This window comes from Platalea leucorodia, assembly GCF_965183815.1.
Source record: "Platalea leucorodia genome assembly, chromosome: 7".
Lineage (NCBI taxonomy): Eukaryota > Metazoa > Chordata > Aves > Pelecaniformes > Threskiornithidae > Platalea > Platalea leucorodia.
In genome coordinates, this window is record NC_138829.1 from 60,414,482 (window position 1) to 60,440,238 (window position 25,757).

At 38.7% G+C, this 25,757-nt stretch overlaps 1 protein-coding gene across 1 annotated transcript in view; it reads right to left on the reverse strand.

Annotated features, from left to right (window-relative positions):
• The window catches only part of TRIM66 (tripartite motif containing 66), a gene marked incomplete at its 5' end in the record, with an annotated part of 51,719 nt that overhangs the window by 21,950 nt on the left and 4,012 nt on the right, over positions 1-25,757 (reverse strand). The window contains 8 exons of the mRNA XM_082316785.1: positions 878-1,770; positions 3,128-3,245; positions 3,391-3,537; positions 4,919-5,033; positions 6,824-6,940; positions 7,569-7,701; positions 13,987-14,134; positions 18,640-18,743. Coding sequence (XP_082172911.1) covers positions 878-1,770; positions 3,128-3,245; positions 3,391-3,537; positions 4,919-5,033; positions 6,824-6,940; positions 7,569-7,701; positions 13,987-14,134; positions 18,640-18,743 — 1,775 coding nt within the window. The remainder of the gene's footprint in view (positions 1-877; positions 1,771-3,127; positions 3,246-3,390; positions 3,538-4,918; positions 5,034-6,823; positions 6,941-7,568; positions 7,702-13,986; positions 14,135-18,639; positions 18,744-25,757) is intronic.

Sequence of the window (25,757 nt, forward strand, 5' to 3'; positions counted from 1 at the left end):
AAAGATTTCTCTCAAACGTTAATGAATTAAAAAAAAGATCAATAAAGCTGCTGAGATGTACAGCTATTCCAAAAGCCTGCAGTCTGCCCCTACAGGTAAGCCACTTTTTGAGAGCTATTCAAGGTGGGAACTCCACAGAATTTACACAATGGGAAGTCCCAGCCACCTTTCTGCTGCAATCCCCACTGTTTTGAATGAGTTTCAAAGCCACCTTATTGTGCACCTTATCTGCCTTGTTGTTTGGACGCTCACCACCAAGCACTGTCCCCGTTTCAAAAGCAAGATTCTCACCAACAGAGGAAAAGGGGAGAAATTAGCAAAAACTAAAATTAGCAAAAACTAAAAAAAAATTAGACAAAACTGTAACAGAACGGCATGTATGAATACTGATGAAAATCTTACAGGACATGATGCAGTAGCAAGAGCAGTTACTAGTAGAATGGGAAATAACTCTCAGACTGAAAAAAAAAAAGTGTTCTTTACTCTCTTTTCATTAATCATTCAGAATTAAAAGGGAATCTTTTTCAAGAACTCAGGGCTTAAAGTTTCCAGTAAAAAGTAGTTGAAATGGAGAGTGAGACTACTGCAGTCCTCCAGTTACCTGTTCACAAAGGAAGAATGATGATGCTTTTATTCTCCCACCTGCTGCTCACCTTGTCTTTTTAGAGATTCAGATCTTTGGCATCCAGATTGTTTATGCAGCACTTTACAGAAAATTTTGGCCCAATCTGCATGAGGCATGAAGCCTCTACTGAATACAAACATAGACAAGACAACAACAGAAAGTTCAACCAAATACGTGAAATCTCGAAGGTGTCTCCCATTTCTGAGCTTACATTGACTAAACATAATAGGAAAGAACGTTCAGAGAACTTACTTGTGCTTCATCTTGGATTTGTGGCTGAACTGGGGCTGGCTGCCTCACTATGTAGTTGATTTGACCAACTATGGTCTGTTGGACATGCTGCGGTGGCTTGGCTTGGTTCAGCTGCAAGCTGGACTGTCCTTGGGCCTGCAGAAGAAGCTCCAGGTCCTTTTTCATCTCCTCCAGTTCAAACTGGTGGTGCATTATGTCCAGGCTCTGCTGGATGACGTGTTTGTGGGTGTTGTCGTTCTGACCTGATGGTGGCGATGCTGGTGGCAGCTGCTGCTGCTGCTGTGGTGGCTGCTGCAAGTGGTTAGATTTTATCTTCTGGAGATGACCAAGTTGCACTTGCACAGATGATGTCTGCAAAGAAGCCTGTGTGCGGAATGGCTGTGGATGGCTCATGTGAACTTGCTGAGCCTCATGTGATACAACAGCATAACCCAGGGGTGCAGTCTGCTGCAGCTGCTGGGATGGTAAGTGCTTTCCTGTCCTTCCAGACACGTTCTCTGGCTCTGACCGCAACTGCTGTTCCAGCCCAGACTGCGTTAGCTTCATAGGCTGGGGGGCACCCTTTTGCTCTTTCTCATGTTGCTGCATGCTGTACTGCACAGGTAAGTGCTGCTGATGCAGTCCAGGTGGTTGTCGAAAATTTTGATGGCGGTTTATGTCTTGGTAAGAAGGCTGAGCTTTGTTTGGGTGAGGTATGCTGAGGCAGTGCGAGCAACACACAGGCGCAGGACACTGAACCGCAGGTGGAAATTGATGTGGCTGGCTATTCACAGGCTCCAGCTGTGATGCTGGTGAACAGTGCCCATGATACAAGGAGGTCTGTAATCCTTGCACATTTCCACAGAGTAGCACATCTGAGTGAGAAATGTGTCCACCTTCCACAGTGAAACCTCCTGGAAAAAACAGCAAATTTACTCCCTCCTAAGATCTTGACAAATTTACACAATAAAAACTGTGAACGATGGCCATTTCCTTGTCTTCATTTCAAATATAAAAGATATTCAAATATCCTATCCAAACAGTCCTTCAACATACCTTCAAGACAAATTTTTCAAGATTTTTCAGTGATTTAAAATCACACCAAACTCCCACTGATGTCAGTGGAAGTCATGGTCAAATTACCAGCAAATGCTTTGAAAAATTGACCTCAACTTATTTTATTTTAACTGATGGATATGGCTTATACTTTCATTTTTTTACTGAAGTATGAGGATATCTTCTCATCCATAAGCACAGGTACAAAAGACTGCTTCCAGCATGAAAGTGACAAAAATAAAAGAGATTGATGTTATGTAGGTGAGAATCATAAAAGCTAGAAATAGAAGTGACCTATGAACTGATCTTGTCCATGCTTTTAGTCCAGAGAAGATTACTCCCTGTAATACTTTTGATAGTATTTTACCCCATCTAATTTTAAATATCTTAAAATGGGAAGAGAACCAATCTTTTAGACCATTGATTGGCCCACTGAACTGAATTTACTGTAAAACCCCACTGCAGTTGGGAAATTTATAGCTGGTGGGAAACAAAGTCACAGTATGCACAATCATTATATAAATAACACTGTAATTATTATACAGTCAATGTCTTAAAGTCATCTTTGTGCCCGTTAATTGTAAGTGTCTCAAGCACTGCTCAGGTCCCTTGGCTGCTAAGATACTAAAGGATCTGAGGAGCACAGGCATGACTGAGCCTGGCTGCCCCTGGGTAAGGCAGAGGAAATAGCACAAGGCCCACTGCACATACCCCATTTCACCCAGGGTATGCCTTACAGGACTGCCAGAGTCACAGTGTTGTACAGAGCTATTGCTTGCTGGGAAAGAACAGAATTTCAAATACATTGGGCAAAGTCAAGGCTGTTTGATAGCCAGCAGTGCTACATTTTAAGTAATTTCAGTTAAAAGTTATTTGTTTAGTCCTTTACAGTGTTTCCACTAAACTAGTAGTTGTGTTTTTACATTGTGATTTTGTAAGACCATCAAAGATTATATTTATAGAGTGTATTTCTAGGTAATGTTTATAAGGTAATATTTATATACAACGATGTCTTTTAATAGGTGAATTGATATAACTGGAGAGAAAAACAGGAAAGTTCAGCCACACTAGCTTTTCTTCAGAATGTGACAAGAGGTACAAAACTGGAAGTCAAAACAAAAAAGGAGAGCATTTTAGAGAAAGTACTGTAATGCCTATATCTGTCTTGTCTAGCTTGGGGCACTTGCCTAATAAACAACAATATATTTGTCTTACCCAAATTGGACAGTTGTTTAGTCCAGTAGGAGGGATCCCAAGTAAATCTGATCTTCAGAGGAGGGCCTATGTCTGTGTTACAGTTTGTCTCTAACAAGCGCTGGATCTGAAATACAATCTGGTGACAAATCAAAGGATGATGATTTTATTCACAATTATAAGACCATGAAAATTTTTTTATTTGAGAAACATTAAATCCTTAAAACAGTTCTCACATTTAATGCACAATTTCAATTTACTGAGAAAATAAGTATTGCTCTTACCAGTTCTTTACTGAAGAGAAATGGGATACTGTTTTTACTGCACACTGCCCAGCTGATGAAGTTCTGCACATGTTCTACCTGTCTGCTTAAAACCACAACACCTTGCAGTTGTTGCTCCAATTTCTGCTTCCTTTCACTGGTGATTTTCTGTTAATAATGTGAATCAGAAGATAGTTGTCATTCTTTAGACACACACAATGGATACAATCATTGGCACTAAATTATGCATTATTTGCAGGGACACTGTTATTTAGAATCTCTTTAAACCACCAATCATAAAAAGAAAGCAAATCGTATTCAACAGATATGTCTGAGTTCAGGAACAACAATGACTTTTCCAGCAGCAACCAACCTACATCATTCTGGCCTTGGTTTAATAGAATAATGTAACATAAGAAACCTGTAGAAGTTGGATCAAATTTGCACCTGAACCACGTTCTTGTCTGTTACAATACACAACAGAAGAGACCCAAGAAAGAATATAAAAAGAGGGGAAGCATGCAGCATTTCCTCAGAATGGTCTTCCAGTCCCCAGCAATTCATGATTTAGGAACCACAAAGACAGAGGCTACGTTATCACCCTCAGTGTATTTTTTTATGAATTTGTCTAATTACTTTTGAACCCACACACACTATCTTGCAGCAAGGAGTACCACACTCATTTACCGTTATGAGAAGAACTATCTGCCCTTGTTTGATTTGAACCCGGCACCTCTGGATTTCATTTGATGATACCCACTATGTGCACTTCAACAGAGCACTGTGCATATACTTCAAGTGTATGCGCAGTTTGGTTGTGGTTACAGATAACTCAGACAAACACTGAAATGTTGTCAAAACACATGAAGGCGGAATTTACTTCATGTTTAATAATACTGAAATAAGAACATACGTTTCTCTTTTTTGTAAAGCTACTTAGCTGAGTAGCTGTATTTGAGAGAAATAAATAAGTTCAAAGGTAGCCAGCAAGTGCTGAGTGCCTTGTCTTTCCAATACCTGCTAAAATTACCCAAGAATAACTAAGAACTGGAAATTCTGATCAGATCTGACAGCAATTTTTGTGCTCAGCACATTGCAAAATAAAATCATATATTATATATATATATATATGTCATATAACTGGACATCCAAAAACTGAAGAGTCAAAACTCCAGGCTCTGTTACACAAAGCAGACCAGAGGATCATTCTCAAAACAGGATATTAAATGTGCTGCTAGTGGTCGCCTACAAATTAAACATTAAAACCATAAGCTGGTTTGTTTTGTAAGTATTCAAAAGGTGCACACGTATTCTCTGTAACTGCATTAGAAAATGTGGCTAACTCATGATAAGCAATCATTTTGCCACTTCATCTTGAATCTTTGCCAACCATTGATTCCACATAAAATGCAGGAAAAAAAAAAGAAATATTTGAAAACAAAAGCAAAGGGACAATAACTCTCAGAGTCTATATTCTTTCCATTGGCACTGGGATTAAATTTAATTTAGTTTAATTTCCTAAGGTATCAAAGAAACTATGCTTACTTACTTCAAGTTGTTCAAGAAGGATGTTTGTTCGTTTATTGATTTCATTCATCAAAACCATCTTGGCCATTTTTATTTGATTTTCTACCTTTTTGTATAAATGTTTTACTTCAAGCAACCTATAGGTAAGAGACACACATCCCTGGATGAGCCAACTGGTATGTCATTTATTCAGAGCTTAGTAGTTAATTGTTACAAGAACTGATCTAACTATTGACAGAGACCTCCAATGAAAGTTGTACCATTTCCCATAAGTTCTCCCACACTTATCTTCAAACATGGACTCATAGAATGGTTTGGGTTGGAAGGAACCTTTAAAGGTCATCCAGTCCAACCCCCCTGCAATGAGCAGGGACAGCTTTAACTAGAGCAGGTTGCTCAGAGCCCCGTCCAACCTGGCCTTGAATGTTTCCAGGGGTGGGGCATCTACCACCTCTCTGGGCAACCTGGTCCAGTGTTTCACCACCCTCATCGTAAAACATTTCTTCCCTATATCTAGTATGAGTCTACCCTCTTTCAGTTTAAAACCATTACCCCTTGTCCTATCGCTATTGGCCCTGCTAAAAAGTTTGTCCCCATCTTTCTTAGAAGCCCCCTTTAAGTACTGAAAGGCCGCAATCAGGTCTCCCTGGAGCCTTCTCTTCTCTAGGCTAAACAACCCCAACTCTCTCAGCCTGTCCTCATAGCAGAGGCGCTCCATCCCTGTGATAATTTTTGTGGCCCTCCTCTGGACCTGCTCCAACAGGTCCATGTCTTTCCTGTGCAGAGCAATCCAGAGCTGGATGCAGTACTCCAGGTGGGGTCTCACCAGGGCAGAGTAGAGGGGCAGAATCACCTCCCTCGACCTGCTGGCCATGCTTCTTTTGATGCAGCCCAGCACACGGTTGGCTTTCTGGGCTGCGAGCACACATCGCCAACTCATGTCCAGTTTTTCATCCACCAGTACCCTCAAGTCCTTCTCAGCAGGGCTACTCTCAAATCCCTTCATCCCCCAGCCTGTACTGATACCTGGGGTTGCCCCAACCCAGGTGCAGGACCTTGCACTTGGCCTTGTTGAACCTCAAGAGGTTCATATAGGCCCACTTCTTGAGCTTGTCCAGGTCCCGCTGAATGGCATCCCATCCCTCAGGCATGTCAACTGAACCACACAGCTTGGTGTCATCTGCAAACTTGCTGAGGCGCACTCAATCCCACTGTCTATGTCATTGATGATGATATTAAACAGTACTGGTCCCAATACAGACCCCCAAGGGACACCACTTGTCACTGATCTCCACCTGGACATTGAGCCGTTGACCACTACCTTCTGGCTGTGACATGCCAATGCTAACTGACTCTCTCAAACATCATGCCAAGAACAGTCTTAAGTTCTTTGTCAACAACCACACACAGAAGCCGTATCAAAAAAACTTTCACTTTATAGTAGACTATAAATAGTATAGAGGTGTTAGAAATGGTTTTATTAATGCAGAAGAAAGATCCAACAGCTAACAAATATATAGTCAGTAGCGGAAATCCAGTTCATATAATGAAATATTTTCATTTTTATACTAGTCTTGACTGGAATTGCAGTTTGATTTGAGGTTTCTTGAAGAAATAAGGTATTTTAAAAATAGTCTTTATTTCTAATCTTTTCAAATTCTAGTTTGAAAACAGATTATACAAAGAAATCTTAACTCTGAAGTCAGTTGTCACATGCCTTATAAGGACTATGGGATCATGTATTACAATGCCATGTCTTGTCAGTACCACTCTAAACATGAATTTGGTATTTTTAATCTTCCTATGATTTCCTATCCTCCAAGAAAAAAAATATAGCATCCGCATTTACTTCTGTTAACCTACATTTAGTGAAAATAATATTTTTGCTGATCACCCACTTTCATGAAAAAAAGTGCATAGCAATTACCTGTCTTCAATCTGTTTAGCTGAAACCTGAATCCCATTTTTTTTCTCTTCCACTTTAGTTATGACATTTTCCAGGATAACTCTCTGATTTCGCAAAGCTTCGTCAAGATGTCTGAACCTGTGAAAGAAGGGGAAATTCTCATGCCGTGTTTTTTTCTGTTGATAAGTAATCAACTTATCAGTTGACAACTTTAGGGGACCAGCTGCCTTAATACCTGTCTGGACATGGTCCCCTGCTTCTTTCCTACTACAAATGTTCTCTGTGACAGCTAAACTTTGTTGCCCCTCATATAGGCAGGCTCATCTCACAAAAAGTGTCACTGTGTATATACAGTTCCTTACATGGCTCACACACTTCCACAGGCAAGCAGCATGCTTAAGTGTTGGTAACTCTGGTCTTGATGTCTTTCTTTGACAAACAGAAGTATTTGAACCACGCTAAGTATTGAGTTCAACTTGTGCCTTTGAGCATAATCACAAGGAACTATATGCATGCGTACATAGTACCTGGGTGGACAATACAATTGGGAAGGTACACACTGCTGAGAGCAATGAGTGATTCCATGAGGGCAGTAACCCATGCATTGCACTGCTTGGGCATAACACAACTGAACTGTGTTTCCTGTGGCTTTTAAGATTGGACTAGCCTGCAACTTCAGCTGACAGGAAATGCAGATGAACAGTCTTAAATCTAAATTAGCTACAGTTTTAGACAGGACTATGATTAAGCAATCAATGCATGGTACCTGTGTTCCTTATGCTCTATCAGAAGGCAGCCGCGGCACGTAAGGGTATCGCAGGTCTCACAAAACAGCTTGAGTGGCTCTTGAGTGTGCACTGGACAAAATAAGGAAAACTCGTTTCCTTCATCTTCAGTTGCTGAGGAATATAAAGCAATGGTGTCATTGACAAGGATTACTATTATAGTTCTGAAAAAGAGTTGCCAAACTTTCACAATTTTATTGAAAGTCTTGATGTTATTTTTAAAAGATCCAGATCCTGGAACCATCTGATTATATGAAGCAGGGTTTATGTTTTTTTCCTGGCCTTACACATCCTACAAACGAAGCACATCAGAGGAGTTCAGAAACAAGTCATCAAACCAAATTCATATTCTCCTCTAAACTCTCTGAGTTTTAAATACCTCTCATGATTTTGGGCACCTGCCTCACAACTTTGAATGCCCTGGTCTGGCAAAGGAGTCAACAAAACTGTATTGTAAAATGTGGAAAAGCAAACATATTAAATAAACCTGAAGTCACAGCAGAAGTAAGGAAATCCTTTGTTCTTAAAAAGTCACATGGGGAATTGTTTGTCAAACTTGTGTTTGTTGTAAATGCAGTACATAAACTTCAGCAGCTAGGGAATGTTGATACTGGGCACTAAAACCTGTTCTTAAAAGGATTTTCTAAAGAGTAATGTGATGGAAAGTGAGAATGGACAGTGGATATGTAAAGTGGAAGCGTTGCTCCTGTACAGTCTATTCTTTCCTCCTTTCCTGGATATAGTAGAATTGTTTTAGAAAGAAGAAACACTGTCAATGAAAGAATGCAAAAAAACCTGCTAAACCATGGCAAAACAAAACCCCTTCCACTGAAGTTAGACATTCACAAGTACCTCTGCCTTAATAGTTAAGGCAGGGAGGGGGGAAGCTCTTTCCTTGGATCCCAAAAAAACGCAGACTCCAGAGCCTTATTTTATAACCAGTGTAAGGACCACCCATCATTATTACTGGTGAAAAATATTATTTTCTCAAAATGGTCAAAAAGCACAAGCAATGCTAAAGTACAGTGACAGATTTATGCAGGTCAGTGTCCAAATCCTCTGTCCACAGAACCATCAACATTATTAACACATAGGGACACATACAGGGACAACAAGAAAAGCACATGATTGCATCCTCAAAAGTATTCCTACAAAGACACTATCCCATTATTCTTTACCAACGCACGAGAAATTAAACAAAACAATCATCATTAGATAACACTTATTGATACAAACTTCAAATGAAATAAAAACATTACTTATTTATATATCATTATTTGCTTATATAACATGAGAAAAATGTTTCCGTTTTCCCATACCAAACCTATCTATCTTACTCATCCAAACATTTAAAAAAAACCAACTTGTGGCAGGGACCATGCTCTCATCCTGTAGCAAAATGGAGCCCTTTATAGAATCAAGCCTCTGAAGTGATACTATTGCAATAACACAGGCACACAGTGTACAGCAAGCTATACCACTTCAGTCACTTTATTTTCAAATCGGAAAATGCACAATATAGAAATAGAAAGGCTACGAAAAATCTGATGGCTGAAAAAGAAAATGAAAATATGGAGAAAATCCATGCCATGCTCTAAAGAAAATATGCCAAATTTCCTACTTTTTAGATTGCTATCTACTCTAAATATTTCTGAGATGGTTGATTTACTTCCTCCAGCTCAATTGGCTTTCCCCTCCTCCTTCTTAATGTAATGTGCAAGAAGATAATTTGTGATAGATTAGGCCAAAATTTTTATGTAACAGCATTACATAGTTCACATTGTTATGAATTATTTACTAAAGTATCATGCTTTATTCTTCAGGAAAGGTTATTGTTTTATGTTATTATTGAATCAAATGTTAATAGATAGCATTATTAAAAGAGGAAATTGGATCAGAGGCTTTTTTAGCCCACTCCAATATTTTTTCTGTCAAGGTACAATCTGAACTCACCTCAACAGCAATTTTTTTCTGATTGTGCTGCAAAGATGTACTTTTGCATTAAAACCTGCAGCTGACAATGCAAATAATATGTAACTAAACAGGTTGTATAACCAATATATAACCAAGGTAGATGTTGAAGATCATCTTTTCTTCCCCTATGGAGTCAGACATTATATCTTAAAAGAAAAATAAAAAACCCATAATAACTATCTCAGTTTTCATGAGCTGGAAAAGCCCCTCTAAGTGATCAGCACCTGCAGAGCATGCAAGCTGTTTTTCTGACAATTCAGGATCAAATTATCCATATTAAACTCCAACTTATAATGAGATGTGGTCTTTAAGGTCCAAGTATAATGAAGCTTAGTCACAATCTTATATAAGGATTTCTCCATTATTCTCTCTCTGCAGGGTTCTTTAGCCTTTGGATGATTGCAAACATCCCGGAGAAATCAGTGGGTTTTTTTAGTACTGTGTGAGATTTAAGAGACAAGCAGATTTCAAATGCAAACTAAGGATAAAAATCAATGTTATCTAATTACAACACAGACCCACAGCCTCTGCCACTAGTAATTCCCTGATTCAATTGGCATATCAGTGAGAATTGCCACTGAGCCATGGTATTCTCAACCTGCTTTATACTCAGCTCAGGACTACACTCTTCAGTTTTAAAATAAGATGAATTCTTACAAATCAGATGCTAAACAAGGGCACAAGCCTGTTTTTTCTAGGAGCAGACATCGTGACCAGAGCTTCCTGAAAAAAACCTCACTTGAAGAACAGCAAAAGTTCAGTTACCCTAAATTCTGAATTAACATCATTTGAGTCACCATTTTCTACAGCCTGTATTTTTTTTTTATCTCAGGTGGATCTCTTTAATAATTAACAAAGTTTTAAATCTCTGTTCCTCTGACCAGTTGATGTCAACTTTGGAAAAGCAATCTCATCTTGGCTAATAGAGTCCTCCCTCAACTTGTATAATTCACAGTGACTCAAACTTTGATTTTATAGGTTCATACTCAACCTTGAGAGACTGAAAGAAAAGGATAGTATAGCAAAGATAAAATTATTCAGTTTGTGCACTAGCCTATAAATAGTTGGTATGTCAGTACCAGATCATTTACTTCTAACATAGTTTTGGCAAAAGGATTGTTTCTACTCAATTGGAAAGCACAGATTTCCACTTAGCAAGGAAAGAGTCTGTACTAATACTGAATATCCTTTTAAGAAAGTTGGAACTAAGGGAGGAAGACATTCTGGTTTTATGACTTTAAGCAGTTTGAGAGCTCTGCAGAACTTTGAACTTAATGAAGTTCACTTATTCCTAGTGCTAATGCAGAGCCCTGCAGTGAAAGGTTTGTTCTTCAGAGATTATTCCTCCAAGACTGCTGCTTACTCTGTCATGAAGCTTTGGTCCATGTTCCCAGCACCTAGTTCTCCAGTGCTCAGCAAATTCATTGCAGAAGCAGATTTCAACATTTTCATATCTTGTGGTCACAGATCCAGCAAGTTTTCAGGTTTTTTTTGCGTTCCTTTTTTTTTTTTTTTTTTTTTTTTTTTAAACTGGCAGGAAAAATCAGCGTCTGTGAAAAACTGCAAGTCATGCAGTTTAACCCATCTGTGAACCACATCTCAGCATCTCTTCATATTCATAACCACCAGTAATAGTCTGGCACTCACAAGAGAACTGGAATTTTTCATAGTACCTCTAGAAGTGGTTCAGCTAACAAGAATACACTGGAGCAACCATACAACAGGTAAATGTTAGTGGGAAATTGTGAGGGGAGTGTGTTAAAGTGATGTTGTGTGTGCTCTTTATCTGGTTTTATGCTCAAAAAATAAGGTCTGTTTTTCAATGTAGGAGTTTAGTAAGTTTTTAGCTGAACAACTGTGACACAGACCACTCTCATAACTTCCCATTCCAGTTCTCAATAAGCATGTTCAAAACAATGAAATCTAACTAACACAATCCCTGCCCCAAGTTACCAGATGTTACAGAATGCTATGGATGTGAATAAAATAAAGCTGTTTCCAAACAAGAATGGAGCCATTTCCAATACCAAGAAGCCCTCACAGGGAATCCCCTACCAGCAGCATTCATTTTGTGGGCCTTTACTTCAAACTCACAAAGGATGCGTCAGTAGGAAAAGAAGTCAGGCTACTTTAAAATTGTTTTCTTTTTATACAATATGGCATTTTTCTGTCCCAGCCTAGTTCTGCTCCTCCCCATGCCCTTAACTTCTAAATACAAATTTGAAGGAAGGGTAAAGTTCTCAAAAATCACATGAATTTGGCACACTGGTCTGCAGCATGACCTCAGGAGTCACCAGGCTACAGGTGCTGCCTGGCAGCCAGCTTAGCTGTTCAGCTGCATGGGCTGGGTCTCACCCAGTGGGCAGTTGATGGCCCAGGAAGGAAGCAAGAGGATGTGCAGGGTAAGCAGATGGGGAACCGTGACAGAGAGCTGCAGGTTCTGCGTGGCAGGGGGTGATCAGATGTGTTACACGGAGCACAGATATCATGAAGAAAGAAGCAGAAAGGAAAGTTTCCCAGGGAAGCTATGTTCCTTTAGTTCTGCCACTCAAGGAAGAAATTCTTTATCAGAATGAATAGGAATAGGCAGGATTCAATGCGTTTGGTGGTTTGTGGGTTTTTTTCTACTTTACTTCATTTCAGACCCAGGGAATTTTACACTTTTCAGATGACAAAACAAAGTCTGGCTTTTTTTTTGCTTGTAAAGCAAATAGCAAAAGACAGAACAGTTTAAAGGTACAAGATCAATGGGATAGAGAGTCTTTTAATAGTTACAGGGGCCTACAAAGATGGTGGCTGTTGTTCAGAAACACCATACACAGACTGAAGGTGGCTACTGAATCTGACAGCAGAGGATGCTTTATTTCCAGAAAAGAAAGAAAAAAATCAGCCTGAGTTCTAGTATATCCTAGTATTTGCTTTCTTTGAAATATCCTGAAGGGATATCTATGTCCTAAATAAATAATATATACATAAATAATAAGAATAAAAAAGCACAGATTACATCCTCAATCATTTTTTTTTTATTAACTAGCCTATATATACACTACCAACCCCTTGTTCATTTTTTTTTCAGTACACAGAATTTAGGACTAAAAAGATGAGAAAGTATTTTAGTTTATGTGTTTGCATCTTTTTAGTTACACAGCACACACAAAACCACAACTAAGCCACAGGTATATTTTCTTACCATTATTTGTCAACAATATGAGCTGGTAATCTTACTCAAAGTTAAATGAAATTATAAACAATTGGAGCCTCAAAACCACAGTCCTTATCTTGCCATCAACTCAAGAAGAAAAACATATTGTCCATCCAATCAGGGCATTTGAGGGAGGACTGGAGGGACTTCAGTTTATATTATTCTCTAGAAAAGACCCAGAAAACATTTAAATGTCATCTGTGCTTTTTTTATTATTACTGTTCTTACAGACTTTTGTTTTGTTTTGTTTACACTCTATTTGGCAATGGCATATCATGTCTCAAGTGCCTGAAACTGTTTGATGTGAACACCCAGGACTTAAAAGAACTCTATGGCAAGCATAAAGTATAGGCTTCTACAAACAAAATCCTAAAGCCAAAAAAAAAAAAAAAAATATATATATATATATATAAAAAAGTATAATCAGTGGGCTACACCTATGTTTATTCCTTGTTCTGTCCTTCATCTCCCTTATGAAGAAGAATGTTAGCGCAGCACAAACTCTCTAGCACAAATAACTTCATATGTGAGCAAAGTGTAAGCATAAATCATTGCATAAAATTGCAAAACTCTTATTTTAGGTTACAAATTGCTTACAGAAGTTTAGGTTAGCATACTCCTCAGCAGATTTCTGGCATATAAGTAAAGAAAGTAATGAGCAGTAATAGGAGATTATAATCCTTTCGGTGGTTTATCATTGTATAGGGATGAGACATATTTGCCAGTGGGCTTCATTTGTGCTTGCTGATGGCAATATAGTGGTCACACAGGAACCATGTTTTTCACTCCAGGCTTAGAAAAGGAACATCCTATAGCGATCACAGCCCTTTGCTGCCTGTGACTTTCCCTCCCACACCCTGTCCATAAGCACAGGAAGTACTTTATGGTAGTTTCCTGAAGGAAATTACCCAAAAGAAGACAGAAATACTGAAAGGGCAAGGCCTATTGCTGTCATAGCCTACCAGACCCTAGCCCACAGACTGAAAAGGCACAGTCTCTGTGAAACACAAATACCCAAAATTTTTCAAATACTGTGGAATTCTGATTGTGGCAATGGCCCTAAAGTTATAGAAAAATCACATAATCTTTCATTAACACATACATATCCTTCTGAGTCACACACACAGAGCATGATGTCTGTGGCACAGAGCCTGCAACTGCTCCTTTTTCAACTGAATAACTGATAGAAGAAGAAACAAAATTTCAAAGTGTGCCTTCAGTACCTGTGCAGCCCTTCAGGGATACAGACAGGAAGCGGTCTCCAGTTTCCTTGCCATGTCCATGTTCCTCTGTACATGAGCTGCACAACCACTTATTGCAGCTGGTACAGAGACTGTAAGCAGGTCTCTTCTCTTTACACGTGGAGCAGCTCTAAGAACAAAAAGTGCAATTACATACAAGGATAACAAATTAGCCATACAAACTGTTATCTTTAATAGACCATGATTCAGATTGGTAAGCTTAATATTTTTCTTCCTCAGACTAACGCAATTCAAGTGATTTTAAGAGTCTGGTTATTGCTGTAAAAGGGAACAGAATAAAATTAAGATTCAAAGCTCTTAAATTGGTTGTCTTTCTGTGCTCTAGCACAATGAAGCATAATTACGACATGACGCAAGAATTATTCAGCAAAATTCTAGGGTCCATGTTACATGTGAAATCAGAAGAAATAATCATAATGACTTGTTTCTTGTGAACTGAAAAAGCCATGAAACTATGAAATAAGACTTGTCTGATTTCAGTTAAGGAGGTTTAGGTTAAAAGTTACCTTTGAAAATGAGTGGTGTGCTTTGTAATCCCTTTCATTAGTGTTGTACTACTTACTGATGGCTTTAACACATCACATGAGCGTACACCTTACTTTTATACATATATATGTATATGTATTTAGTAGATAGATAAATAGATATTTTCTACCTCAGAAAAGATAGCCTAGCTTGCCAAGTAAATATGTGAAATGTTAGAGGGTCAAACATAGCCCATCAAAAAGTTTTTTAATCTACCATTTCCTTTCTAATCACAACATTATGCAGAAGCATTTTACCATATCATTTCAGTGTCATTCATTAATTTCTGTCCGTTACTAATTATTTATTAACAAACTAAAAAACCTATAGGCTAGAACACACTTCTGCTTTCATGTATATGAACGTAAATTGGAGCTACTTCAGCAGAGCTACTCTAAATCTACATTGCTTTATTTAAAATTAGAGCTTGCTCTATTTGCTTTAGCATTGCATGAACCACTCTGATACAGTGTAACCACCAGAAAAATACATAAAACATGCCAATGGTAAGGCAATTTCGAAAACAATATGGGGACACCTACATACTATTAATGAAAATCTGTGTTCCTATTCTCTAAAGAGCTGACCAGAAATGAGCTCAATTTATATATTGATATCACATGTGGTGAACTGGAAACATAAGACACGGGAACATGAAAAGAACCGGAAACCTTAATTAACTATCATCTCTACTGATTCAGCAATTTAGGAAACGCCCTTTGTTACATAGGCCATGCTGTCTGGAAGTGTCACTAAAGGGGAAATGAATAAAGCAGCATGTAAATGAAGCAAGTAATTTGATCTTTGGTGTCCAGAATGAACTCAAGCGTTATTTCAAGATAGCTATAATAATACTTCTTTTAAAAAGGATTTGCACTAGGCATAAAATACCTTGTTTGAAAGTTCCTAATATTAATGTTTTTGACTTACCATAGGCACAAATAGGTACTAATGGGCAGAGCGAACATAGTGATGTAATTTTACCATCATCAAAGCGTAAAAGCTTTGCCACCAGTTTATCGAACTCAAACATTTCCTACAAGGTTACAATATATCTACTGTACTTATGCATAGTTCCTGAATATTGCTACTACTCAGGGCTACTCAAGCAAGTAATAATAGATGGCAAAATTACTTCCTATGGTGTCCTTTCTGTTGGGCATCAGCTTATCTTCAATTCAGTTAAGTTACGATTGCACCCCAACTATTCTGATGGGAAACATGAAGAGATGGATATAGCAGCACGCACTCAGCACATAAGCCCTGATGCAAGCCCTGGTAAATTTAATAGAAGAGTTTCTCTTCATGGTGTCTCAGGGAATAGAAAGCCTGAAGGAAGAACAATCACAGTTCTTTGCTGGTTGTCTTAGTTTTAAATCATGGCTCTAACATTAAGTGGAACATCTATATCCACCTAAAGTCTGAGACACAAGTGAGTCAAGTTCTGATTCACTTCGGCACAAGAAGAAAAATTTTTGTTCTGCTGAAATTAATTTAAATTTTATGATTCCCTTCAGTGGGGCTGGAATTTCACAACAGGTCTCTTATCAACTCATTGTTCAAGAGTTTCTAAGTGTTCTCAATCTTTTTCAAGGAGATTGGGCAATTCTTGACAATAAGACAACAAAGTGAAGTTTTAAATGTGTTTGATTGTCTAGGCAGGGAAGTATTTGTGTAAGCCATTCTGCTATTTTAGCCATTTGCATATCAAAATGTTTTCCAAAAGGTACATGTAATAATTTAAGCCAAAAAGCCTAATATAACTAACTTATATAACCAAAATGCAAGGGTATTTATTCTTTTTATATAACAAGCTTTGCTTCTCAGAAGTGTCTAATTTAAAATGTACCCATGAAGGGCCAGCTTAGGGAACAGGCCAAAAGTTGAGGGATGCTCTGCCTTCTCTGCAATAACCAAAACTGCTTAATCACAGGTTTACCTGTAACTGTTCAGCTGTCAGTCTGACTAGAACTTATATTGACACTGTACTGTGTTAGCATTACTTTTAAGTTGCAGAGCACAGAGTGTTCCCAGAGTTAAATTATTTATGATGTGGAAATGGGCTTTTGGGCAAGAGATTCTGAATTGCATATTTTTGAAACTCCTGCTGCTGGTATATAGCGCATTCTATCATTTATGCTTCACTATCTCACACCGAGAAACACCCTGCTTCCAAACACTTTGTTACAAGCCTTGACAGATTCCCATTTGAACATATTAGATAAGTTAAGAAAATGATGGCGGTTCAGCTGTGTCTCAGTTGGATGAGCTGGTGCTTCTCCTTTTGATATCACTGATGGTGAAACTATGGCTTTAGTTTTGGGGGGGTGTTGGGGGGGTGTTAAAAGACAGTAAGCAAGCTTCACTGATACATGACTTGACTGTTAGTAAAAAGGAAGTAAGCCAAAAACTATGAAGAAGGTTCACGAGTCCCTCTGGGGTACTCCTATGGGGTCTCTATGGGGTACTCCAGGGAGAAATCTGCTTTACTGAGCTGCTCTTAGGACTCCTAAGGGATTACAGAAAAGAAAAACCTTCTTTAAAAGGTTTGAAAAAATAATCTAGTGCTTTTGAAGACATTAGATATTCTCATTTGATTCCCTTTCTACACAAATTCTCATTGAAAGGTAAATGATGCGAGTCATGGTAATTAAGAAATCCCAGTATAATAAGTGCATTATAAACATTCAGCATTATCTTATGAATTTTCTTCTTCTCTTTGAAGAGTGCATGTGAAGAGACCTCTTCCTGTTTTAGATGAAGTTCTGTCACACTCTTCAAGCACCTTACACCTGAAGATGTCAACAAACTTTCCTTGCGTTAATTTTTTAATTTCTCCAGAACACTCCATGGATTAGGTTACACGTTCTTTTCTTCTTAACAATGGAGAAAATGAAACACAGAAATGACTGACAAGGAAGAAGTACATCCCCTCTACACTTTTTTGCAACGATGTCACTGGGCAAGTCACTTGCACAACTTAAAGCAGTCTCAAGCATGGGACAGAACTGTCCTACAAATTGTTGCTGCCCCTACAGGAGTTAAGAGGAGTGGAAAGATATATCTTCTGTCCTACATTATGGAAAAAGTGTTCCTCTCCACCCAAAGGCCCTGAAACTGAATATCCAGTGTGGCTATCCAGTTTACTTAGGAATCAAAAGTGCAAAAGAGACAGACTGAGGTCCAAGAGCGGATTCAGAAGGTGAAGTCCAGTATCCCTGCTTCTTTCTTTGTCACTCTTCCCTTGCTTTGGATCACACTTTGGATAAAGCAGTCAGCAGATTACAGAATAGTTTTGACAAGTTTTCACCTGTTTTAACTCCCAGCTGCAGGTAATACTACCACATTCTGAAATCAATCTTATTCATGCAAATAATAGAATACTCTTTTGTAACAGAGGGGGCAGAAACACACACCTTTCCCTGTTCCTCCTCATGACCCAAAGTAGGAACAACTAAAAAACTGTGAGAATAGCCCTGCCTGTTAACTAGGTATTTAACAGAAGTTAAATCCATTTATGTACAGTGTCAATACAAGGCCAGAGTAGTAATCCTATGACTTCCAATTACCCTTTGCATCTGTTCCCCAATGGGAAACTGAAATATGATGTGACCTTTTTTATCATGTAACAGATTATCATATGTGACCTTTTTTATTATTAAACAGATAGATTATCAGAAAATGATAATTGCCCACAGGATATAATGGGTAATCTTGGTGTAACCATTCAGCCAGTAGTCTGCTTCTGTTTATTTTGTGTTGAGAGCAGAAAGGGGACAATGAGGAATCCAAGAGATTCAGTATCTTCCTAATATATTGTCACAGACCCAGTCCTACACCACTAGTATCAATATTTTTTAACCGACTCTATTTTAAGTATATAGAGTCAAGCTCATTCTTCAAATAAAGTTAAAAAAGTACTATGAAGGCAGTATGTCCATCTCCAGGAGTGAAGTAATTACAGTGCTGCATAAGCAAACTGTATGAGAGTCTGTTGTTCAATAAGAAGTTTGCTCTGTTTTCAAACAGTGTTCATCTGGTAGTGTTTCAACAACTCACAAGGCACCCAACTTAGTGGTTTTCACTTACCTTTGCCATAGCTGAATTACCAGTGGGAAAGTCCTTGAGAAAGAAATTTTCAACTACATCCCTTGCAAAGCAGGTCCGTTTGCACACAGGGCAGGAAAGGATACCTGAATTTTTAAAAAAACAAAAACATCACAAATAAAACAATGCACACCAGCCATGTGAACCAGGAAATTATATAAACCACACTTCAGTATTGCTGGCTTTTCTACATCACACAGACACACTTAGTTCCAGGAAACTAAGGTATTCTTCAAGCCCTAAGTTACTTGTGGCAAGATCTAGTTCAATACATAGACAAGAAAAACTAAGCAACAAAATCCCTAGAAATACACTATAGTTCAGTTGACTTATTTCAGTATTTATCAATGATATCTGCATGTCCAAATTCCCATGAATTCATTAGGGCTTACAGCTTTGATAAAAACTGAGCTGCACTTTAAACTGTATTCCCTTGTTACAGATCTACTTGTGCTTTTTGATACTTGCCACAGTTCTTCTAGACCAGCTTTACATTACCAGAGGTATATCAAAGCATAAAACACACATTGCCTAATGCTAGTTTTACAGTGCAGCATGCTATCTAGTGAAGTGAAAGAGGAGTAACATGCTGCTAGCAGAAGCAACAAGTCAGAATGAAGGTAAAGAATAAAAAAAAAGTTTCATAAATAAAAGTCAGAACTGCAAACCATCTATTACAACAAACCCACAGGTGGCAAAACGTGATCACCCCTAAAGCAAAGCAAAGCGAGCACCGTGAACAGCAAAACCTGGCTCCACCTTCATTAGCTATTGAGCACAACTGGGATGAATCTTAGTGTTTGCCTGGGCTGAGAACTAACAGTTCAAGAAGGTGTCCATAACTGTATACCTGCATTTTTGCACCTCTGCTATTTCATTCCTAGACTTCTTGGGCTAGGACTTAGATTTTTCTAGAAGGTCTAGTGCCTTTTTTTTTTTTTTAAAAAAGGAGTGTGCATGTTTCTGACCACATTTCTGTAAACTACTGTAGATGTGAATCCAGTCCTTCAGAGATGGTGGTAGTAGTGTGTCAGTCTATTTTTACCTTATCTTATCAAGTCTTTTTTTTATCTAAGTTTTTCCATTCTGTTGAGAACAGAATTTCAGTACTATGCTCACCTTGCCAAGTGATCTGTTTATGATAACTAACAGCAATATTTTCCATAACTAAATGATGCAAACTCACTTAAAGCAAGATTTTAAAAGCAAGATAATGACAACTTTCTACTGGACTGACAATGTTCAATGTGCTCTTTTCCTTAACTAAAATTATTTTTTAATAAGGAGAGTGGCCTTAAATCTTAAGATGTCTATTACTCTTTGCACTGGACTGTTACCAGAGACTCTCGTGTTTTCCAGGTGCTTAGTATTACCTGCAGCTGGGACATGGCTCCTGCAGTCCCTGGCCAGGTGCACAATTCTAACCCTGCATGTTTCCCATTTTCAGAACTGGGCTACTGTTATTTTAACAGCAGCGCTTTACATTGACGGAGACGCACAAACCCCAAACCCTTCCTACATTACCACTTCTGATAAAAGCACTATGCAGTCAGATGTCTGAATACGTTCACTTTCATTCATAAATGTTTTGAAGAAACTTTGAGTTCTGTTGCATCTCCTTTGAAGAGGACATCTTACTAAGAAACGCTTCCATGAGGTTTAGGTCTTTTTTAGCCCAAATCTTGTTATAAAAGAAAAAGTATATTGTTTACTATTTTCTGAGGTTGCATTTACAACAGAACTGTGACTTGGTGGCCCAAGTGGCAGACTATGGTCTACCTCACACTTGTTTAACTGTGCATTTCATACAACACTGAGTGTTCACGTAGATGTGAGAAGGAACAGGCGGTACCCACGGGTGCCTGTGCTACTCAGCTACAAGTCACCCCAGGGGAAAGGGCAACACAAGCAATTGCCAACGCTTTGCTCATCTTCTGGGCATGTAACTTGAGTCTTGTTTAAGTGTCTTCTGGTGACAGGAGTTACAAAGAGGCTAAAAATTCATCTGATAAAGATGTCTGTGATGGCAGAAAGCTGTAGAAGTCTTTTAAACTCTTCCTCTACTTTGCATCCTTAATATAAGGAGCCCAGCTGAAAAAGTATCATCTTTACCTACAATACTTGCAGCTAATCACCTTCATATGTTACACCCTAGGACAACAGACCACTTTTACATTAGTCACACTGAAACCTCTCCATGCTTTCCCAAATTATGGTTGCGTGTGTCTTTTAGGTATCAGTTAACAGCTCGGTTCTCTGGAGAAACGTAAAAACAGTAGGAGCACTGCAGTACCTAAGACAAGATGTGTTATGCAGACAGTGCCCTCCTACTCCTTGTAAATGGTGCATACTACAAGCACCAGTGAATTGTATTGCTAATTCCTAGAAGGTGAAACAGTTTTCAAGTTTTCCCCGTGAGCACCTTACAAAGTGACAGTTATAACAGCAGCAGAAATAAAAAGACAGATACATTTTGATTGATAAGCTAGGAAGCAAAATACCTACTTTGCAAGTAGCTTCTCAAATAAGTCTCACAGGACATGCTCTAATTCTCGGTGCAGTCGATAGGAAACCATCTACTGACTTCTCAGGGAATCGCCTCTAGCCCTTTGAGACTTTGAACCAGTTTCTTACTCCCATAACAGCATTGCCCAAGCAGTGCCAGTTCTTGATCTGGCTAATACAGAGAGAAAAAAAACCTCCATACTGAGACTACATAATATGCCGCAAATTGACCAAAGGGGAAATTATCGACAGGTTACTTTCTGAAGCAAGAAATGCATGACTCTCACAGTTATTCCTTCATCTACATGCCATATGGATGAGCACACAGTCTTACACAAAATATTTCTGCGAACAGAGGCTTACTGGGAAACAAAAGCAGTGCTCAGGTCTTTGCCATAGCAAGGACAACTTCTGTCTACACACCACATAAGGTAAAAAAAGCTAATATTGAAGTTACTATTTTATTACATTTCAACACTATTCAGTTAGTGCAGAATGTTAAATCAAATTATACCAATTGAATGATATATAATGGAATGCTCGTGGCCTCAGGCGCGTTCGTGTGAACTTTAAATTCTCCTAATTTGTTCCAAACCAGTGAAGTAAAAAATACATTGTATAAAGAATGCATTAATTTGACAATGGGCAAAACGATCTTTTTAATGTTTTTAAATGTATGTAAAGAAAACTTCAATAATTTTCACCCTAAGAAAACATATATCATGCATGGATTTCAGTTCTGCACAAAAGCCACCTTAGAGAGAGAGAGAGAGAGAGAGAAATGCAGTGGTATTAAGCAATATGGAACAGTCATGATTTTGGAGGTAGATGACATTACTGCTGATTAATATTAGAGGATATCTAAAAGTGATGCCCTGGATGCCATGGGACAATTTTTTTCCCAGGATTCAGATCCAAGTTATGCTACTGAAAGCAGTGCAGTTGCAGAGATACACATGGGGTGAGTCACGCACACACACACAGGTCAGAACTTTGTATTAGACTCACTACCACAGACCATCAAGTACAGCTTTGATTGTGTAAACGTCAAAGTGTGTCTTAAATATCCAAGAAAATGAATTATAATGATTTCAAATCTAAAACTCCCTTGAGATGAACGTAAGACATATATAGCCCTCAGCTTAATAAAAAAAATCAGAAGAAAAACCGTAACAATTAACAGGAAAAATAACGGGGACACCGTGGCAATACTGTATTGGAAGTGGTCTCCTACTCATAGGAGGACTAATCAGTAAGCACCCTCTCGCCTGTCCTAATACTGAATTCTATGTTTAAGACTTTATTAAAAGCACAGGAGACAGATTTGCATCTTGCTAAAAGAGGGATTCCCTGAATGTGGTAGCTTCAGAGATCATACTTGTTCAGCTAATTGGGCTTCTTATTTGATTCCTTTTCCATTTAATAAAAACCTGTGCTCCCTGGAAATGCCCAACCTGTTTCAATATAAATTCCCAAAAGAATCTAATGATAGCTTGGCATAATAAATACACTACAGAATGGTTTGTAAAGCAATTACCCGGAAATTAAGCAAACCTTACATACATATTTACAAATAGCCACAAGCAGCAGGTACTTCAACAATACAAAGCAAGCACACTGCGCTGTGCTCGTGCTCAGAGTGCAAAATCACCAGGAAAGTACAATTTCCTAGAAACCCCTTACCTGTCCCCTGGATAAACAGTCACTTAGAGAGCTACGCACAAAGTCACTTGTGTCAGGGAGCGGGTGGTTATTAATCAGAACTGCACACACAGTGTGCTCCCTGGAATCAGGCTTTGCCGTACTGCAGACTGAAGTCGCTACACTTCTCATGGACTATCTGGGGCTGCTCCCCCTTCTTCAGCCAGAAATGCTGGCATATCAGCAGGGCAGAAAGATGTACTGGGCCACTACAAGGTACATATTTTTTTTCCTCTTGCCTTTTTTCTTGCCCTTGACTCTCAGATTCATTCAGGCCTCTGTTAACTTGCCTTGGTTGTATTTTTCCTGAAGTGGTGGAATAAAAATCCCATAGTGAGAATGAATAGCACCGTCCTACTTCCCTTCTTGACTGGGTCTTCAGAGTAAGACTACTTCCCTTCTTGCTCAGTCCTCAGAGTAACCTGGAGCAAGTGTGCAGAAGGAAAGAGAAGAGCTTTTCCAGATCCAGGTAGCAGCAGATCCTGTAACACCACTCACTCCCACGGTACATTTTGCAGACCATTCCCTAAACATTTTTCTTGCCTTCCTACCTTACCGCTGCCTCTAAACAACATCGTTAATTTGTTTTAAGAACCTGTACTTTGCAGACAGCTCATTTAAATATATCATTATTACAGCACTGTGGGTGAAGGGAAGAGTAGTCTGAAGCCCTAGAGACTCACTGTTTGTACGTATGAGAATGATGCAATTTCTGGATCTAAATAGCAATTCAACACGGAATTACAGGATTCAAACAACAGTTTACGTATTAAGAGATCAGGAGCCAAATTCAGCTATGGTGCAACTGTGATGCCCAAATGAAATCCATTATTGTTATCAAAACCTCTAGAAGTAGCAAAAAGCTGAGAGAGCTATTGACATGCTCTATTTTTGCATGGAAATTATATTGGTAGGAAGGAGGTAGGAACATTTGCATAAATTACTTTTTAGAAGTTTATTACCTCCTGCTGTTTATCATTTGAAATCATTATTTATGACATCACATTGAACTGCTGAAGAGATGACCATGAATTTAGAAAGGCTAGCAAGGATCCTAATGTTGGATTTAAGCCCCGTTTCATTGTGATATGCAGAATAAAACCCTATTTCACAATTATATGCAGGATAAACCAGATATGAGCTATTCTCAGTGCATTTGAGTTATCAGCTAGTACTGAACAATCTCTGAAGACCACATTGTATTCAACAGACTCCCACAAAGTTTCATCACGTGAGGGATGTGGAGGCATAGTCCTACACCTACATCCGCTACTCCTTTAACTACCATCCAGAGTAGACCAATGCACCTGAACACCAGCACAAAAGCCACCAGCACTAGAAAGTGACATGCGTGGAGACACATCTGTGTGTGTGTGTGTGTGTTATGTTTATATACACACATCTCTGAGCCCTGAAAAGCTTCAGCAGCAGATATTTACTTTGCTGAATTGGTTTGCAGCCCTTTTTTATAAGCCATGTGTTTATTTCCACTTATGATCCCATCAGCAAAACTAGACAGCGGGTTGGGGAAAATGGAAATTCAAAGGCAGTGGATCCAGTAGTCAGACACAGATACCCAGTCTGGACACTCCAACTCCACACCTGCGATATCCAAAATCAGCTTTCAGGAAGACAACAAGGTTCAGCCATACACCGTTCAAGCCCTAGTTCCCTGCAGGTCAGATCTCTTGCATCCCACAGCACTTTCATTTCTATTAATGCAAGTTGCCACACTGCATCAGACCCAGGGAATAGTAAGCAGACTTCAAGGTAGTGACCCTCATACAGAGTGTTCCTTTGTAGAAGCGCAAAGAACGAACCAAAATTTCTGAGTGCTCTCAAGTTTTTACTCCACCTATATTGTAGCAATCTAATTTGAAAGCAACAGAGCTGTGGATAATTTGCAGCAATCATCTCAGAAAGTGCAAACTGTAACCTCTCCACCACATATGGAAACTGAGTACAAAGACCTTTTGAACATCAAAAGCCGCAGCTCGCAGTTTTGTTTCAAGGTCTTCCAGTCTGGTCAGGTTTAAATAGAAAGAACCCTCAAGCTGGGTGTCTCAGAAATAAATCAATGCAGTTAATTAACTTATTATTATAATGAGAATTGATTAGCATAACAAAACAAACAGTGGAGCTATCATACACACCACATTTATACTTGCTGTCCACATGTTGTACCTATTCCTCCACTCTTTCTCCTCCAACAACCATCAGAATAATTATTCTCAAAGAGCATTAGCTACAGCTCAAGCTGCAGGCATAATTTACACTTCCTTGGAGACCCAATTATAGGTTATAGGAAACAGTTCTGAAGACAACCTCCCACTCTACAGCTTCATATTTATATAACTAAACCCTCCATTGTTTCACTTGCCTTTTGGATCTAGCAGCTGAACAACAGAGTGAGAAGGGCTGAGTAACTTCAAATCCATTTTAAGATGACTAAATATATACATTATGAACAGTTTCCCTCTTTAGAATTACCTTTCTACTTCCCTTTATAGAAATAAAACATTTGGTGTTAAGTAGATCTAATTAAAGCAAATGGGTATTCTGCTTCAGAATTAATAGATGTGATCCATTGCATCACTCGCCTTACATGATTGCATCAAAACAAGGTTATTTGGCTCCTGGAGATATAACAGCTGTAACACCAAGGCAGCCCCACTGTAAGCCTAAATATGATTTACAGAACTCTGTAGATGTGCTTTTTTTTTTTTTTTTTTTTAACATACAGACTTAGTACAAGATAAGGCACTGGGTGTTGATACCTGGAGTCTCCTTAAGCCAGGACACCATACTTGTTATGCCAAAACATCATACTGAAAATGAGCCTAGAGCCAAAGGAGTCCTAGAGCTCAATCTTTTTTCTGGAAATAAACCCCCTT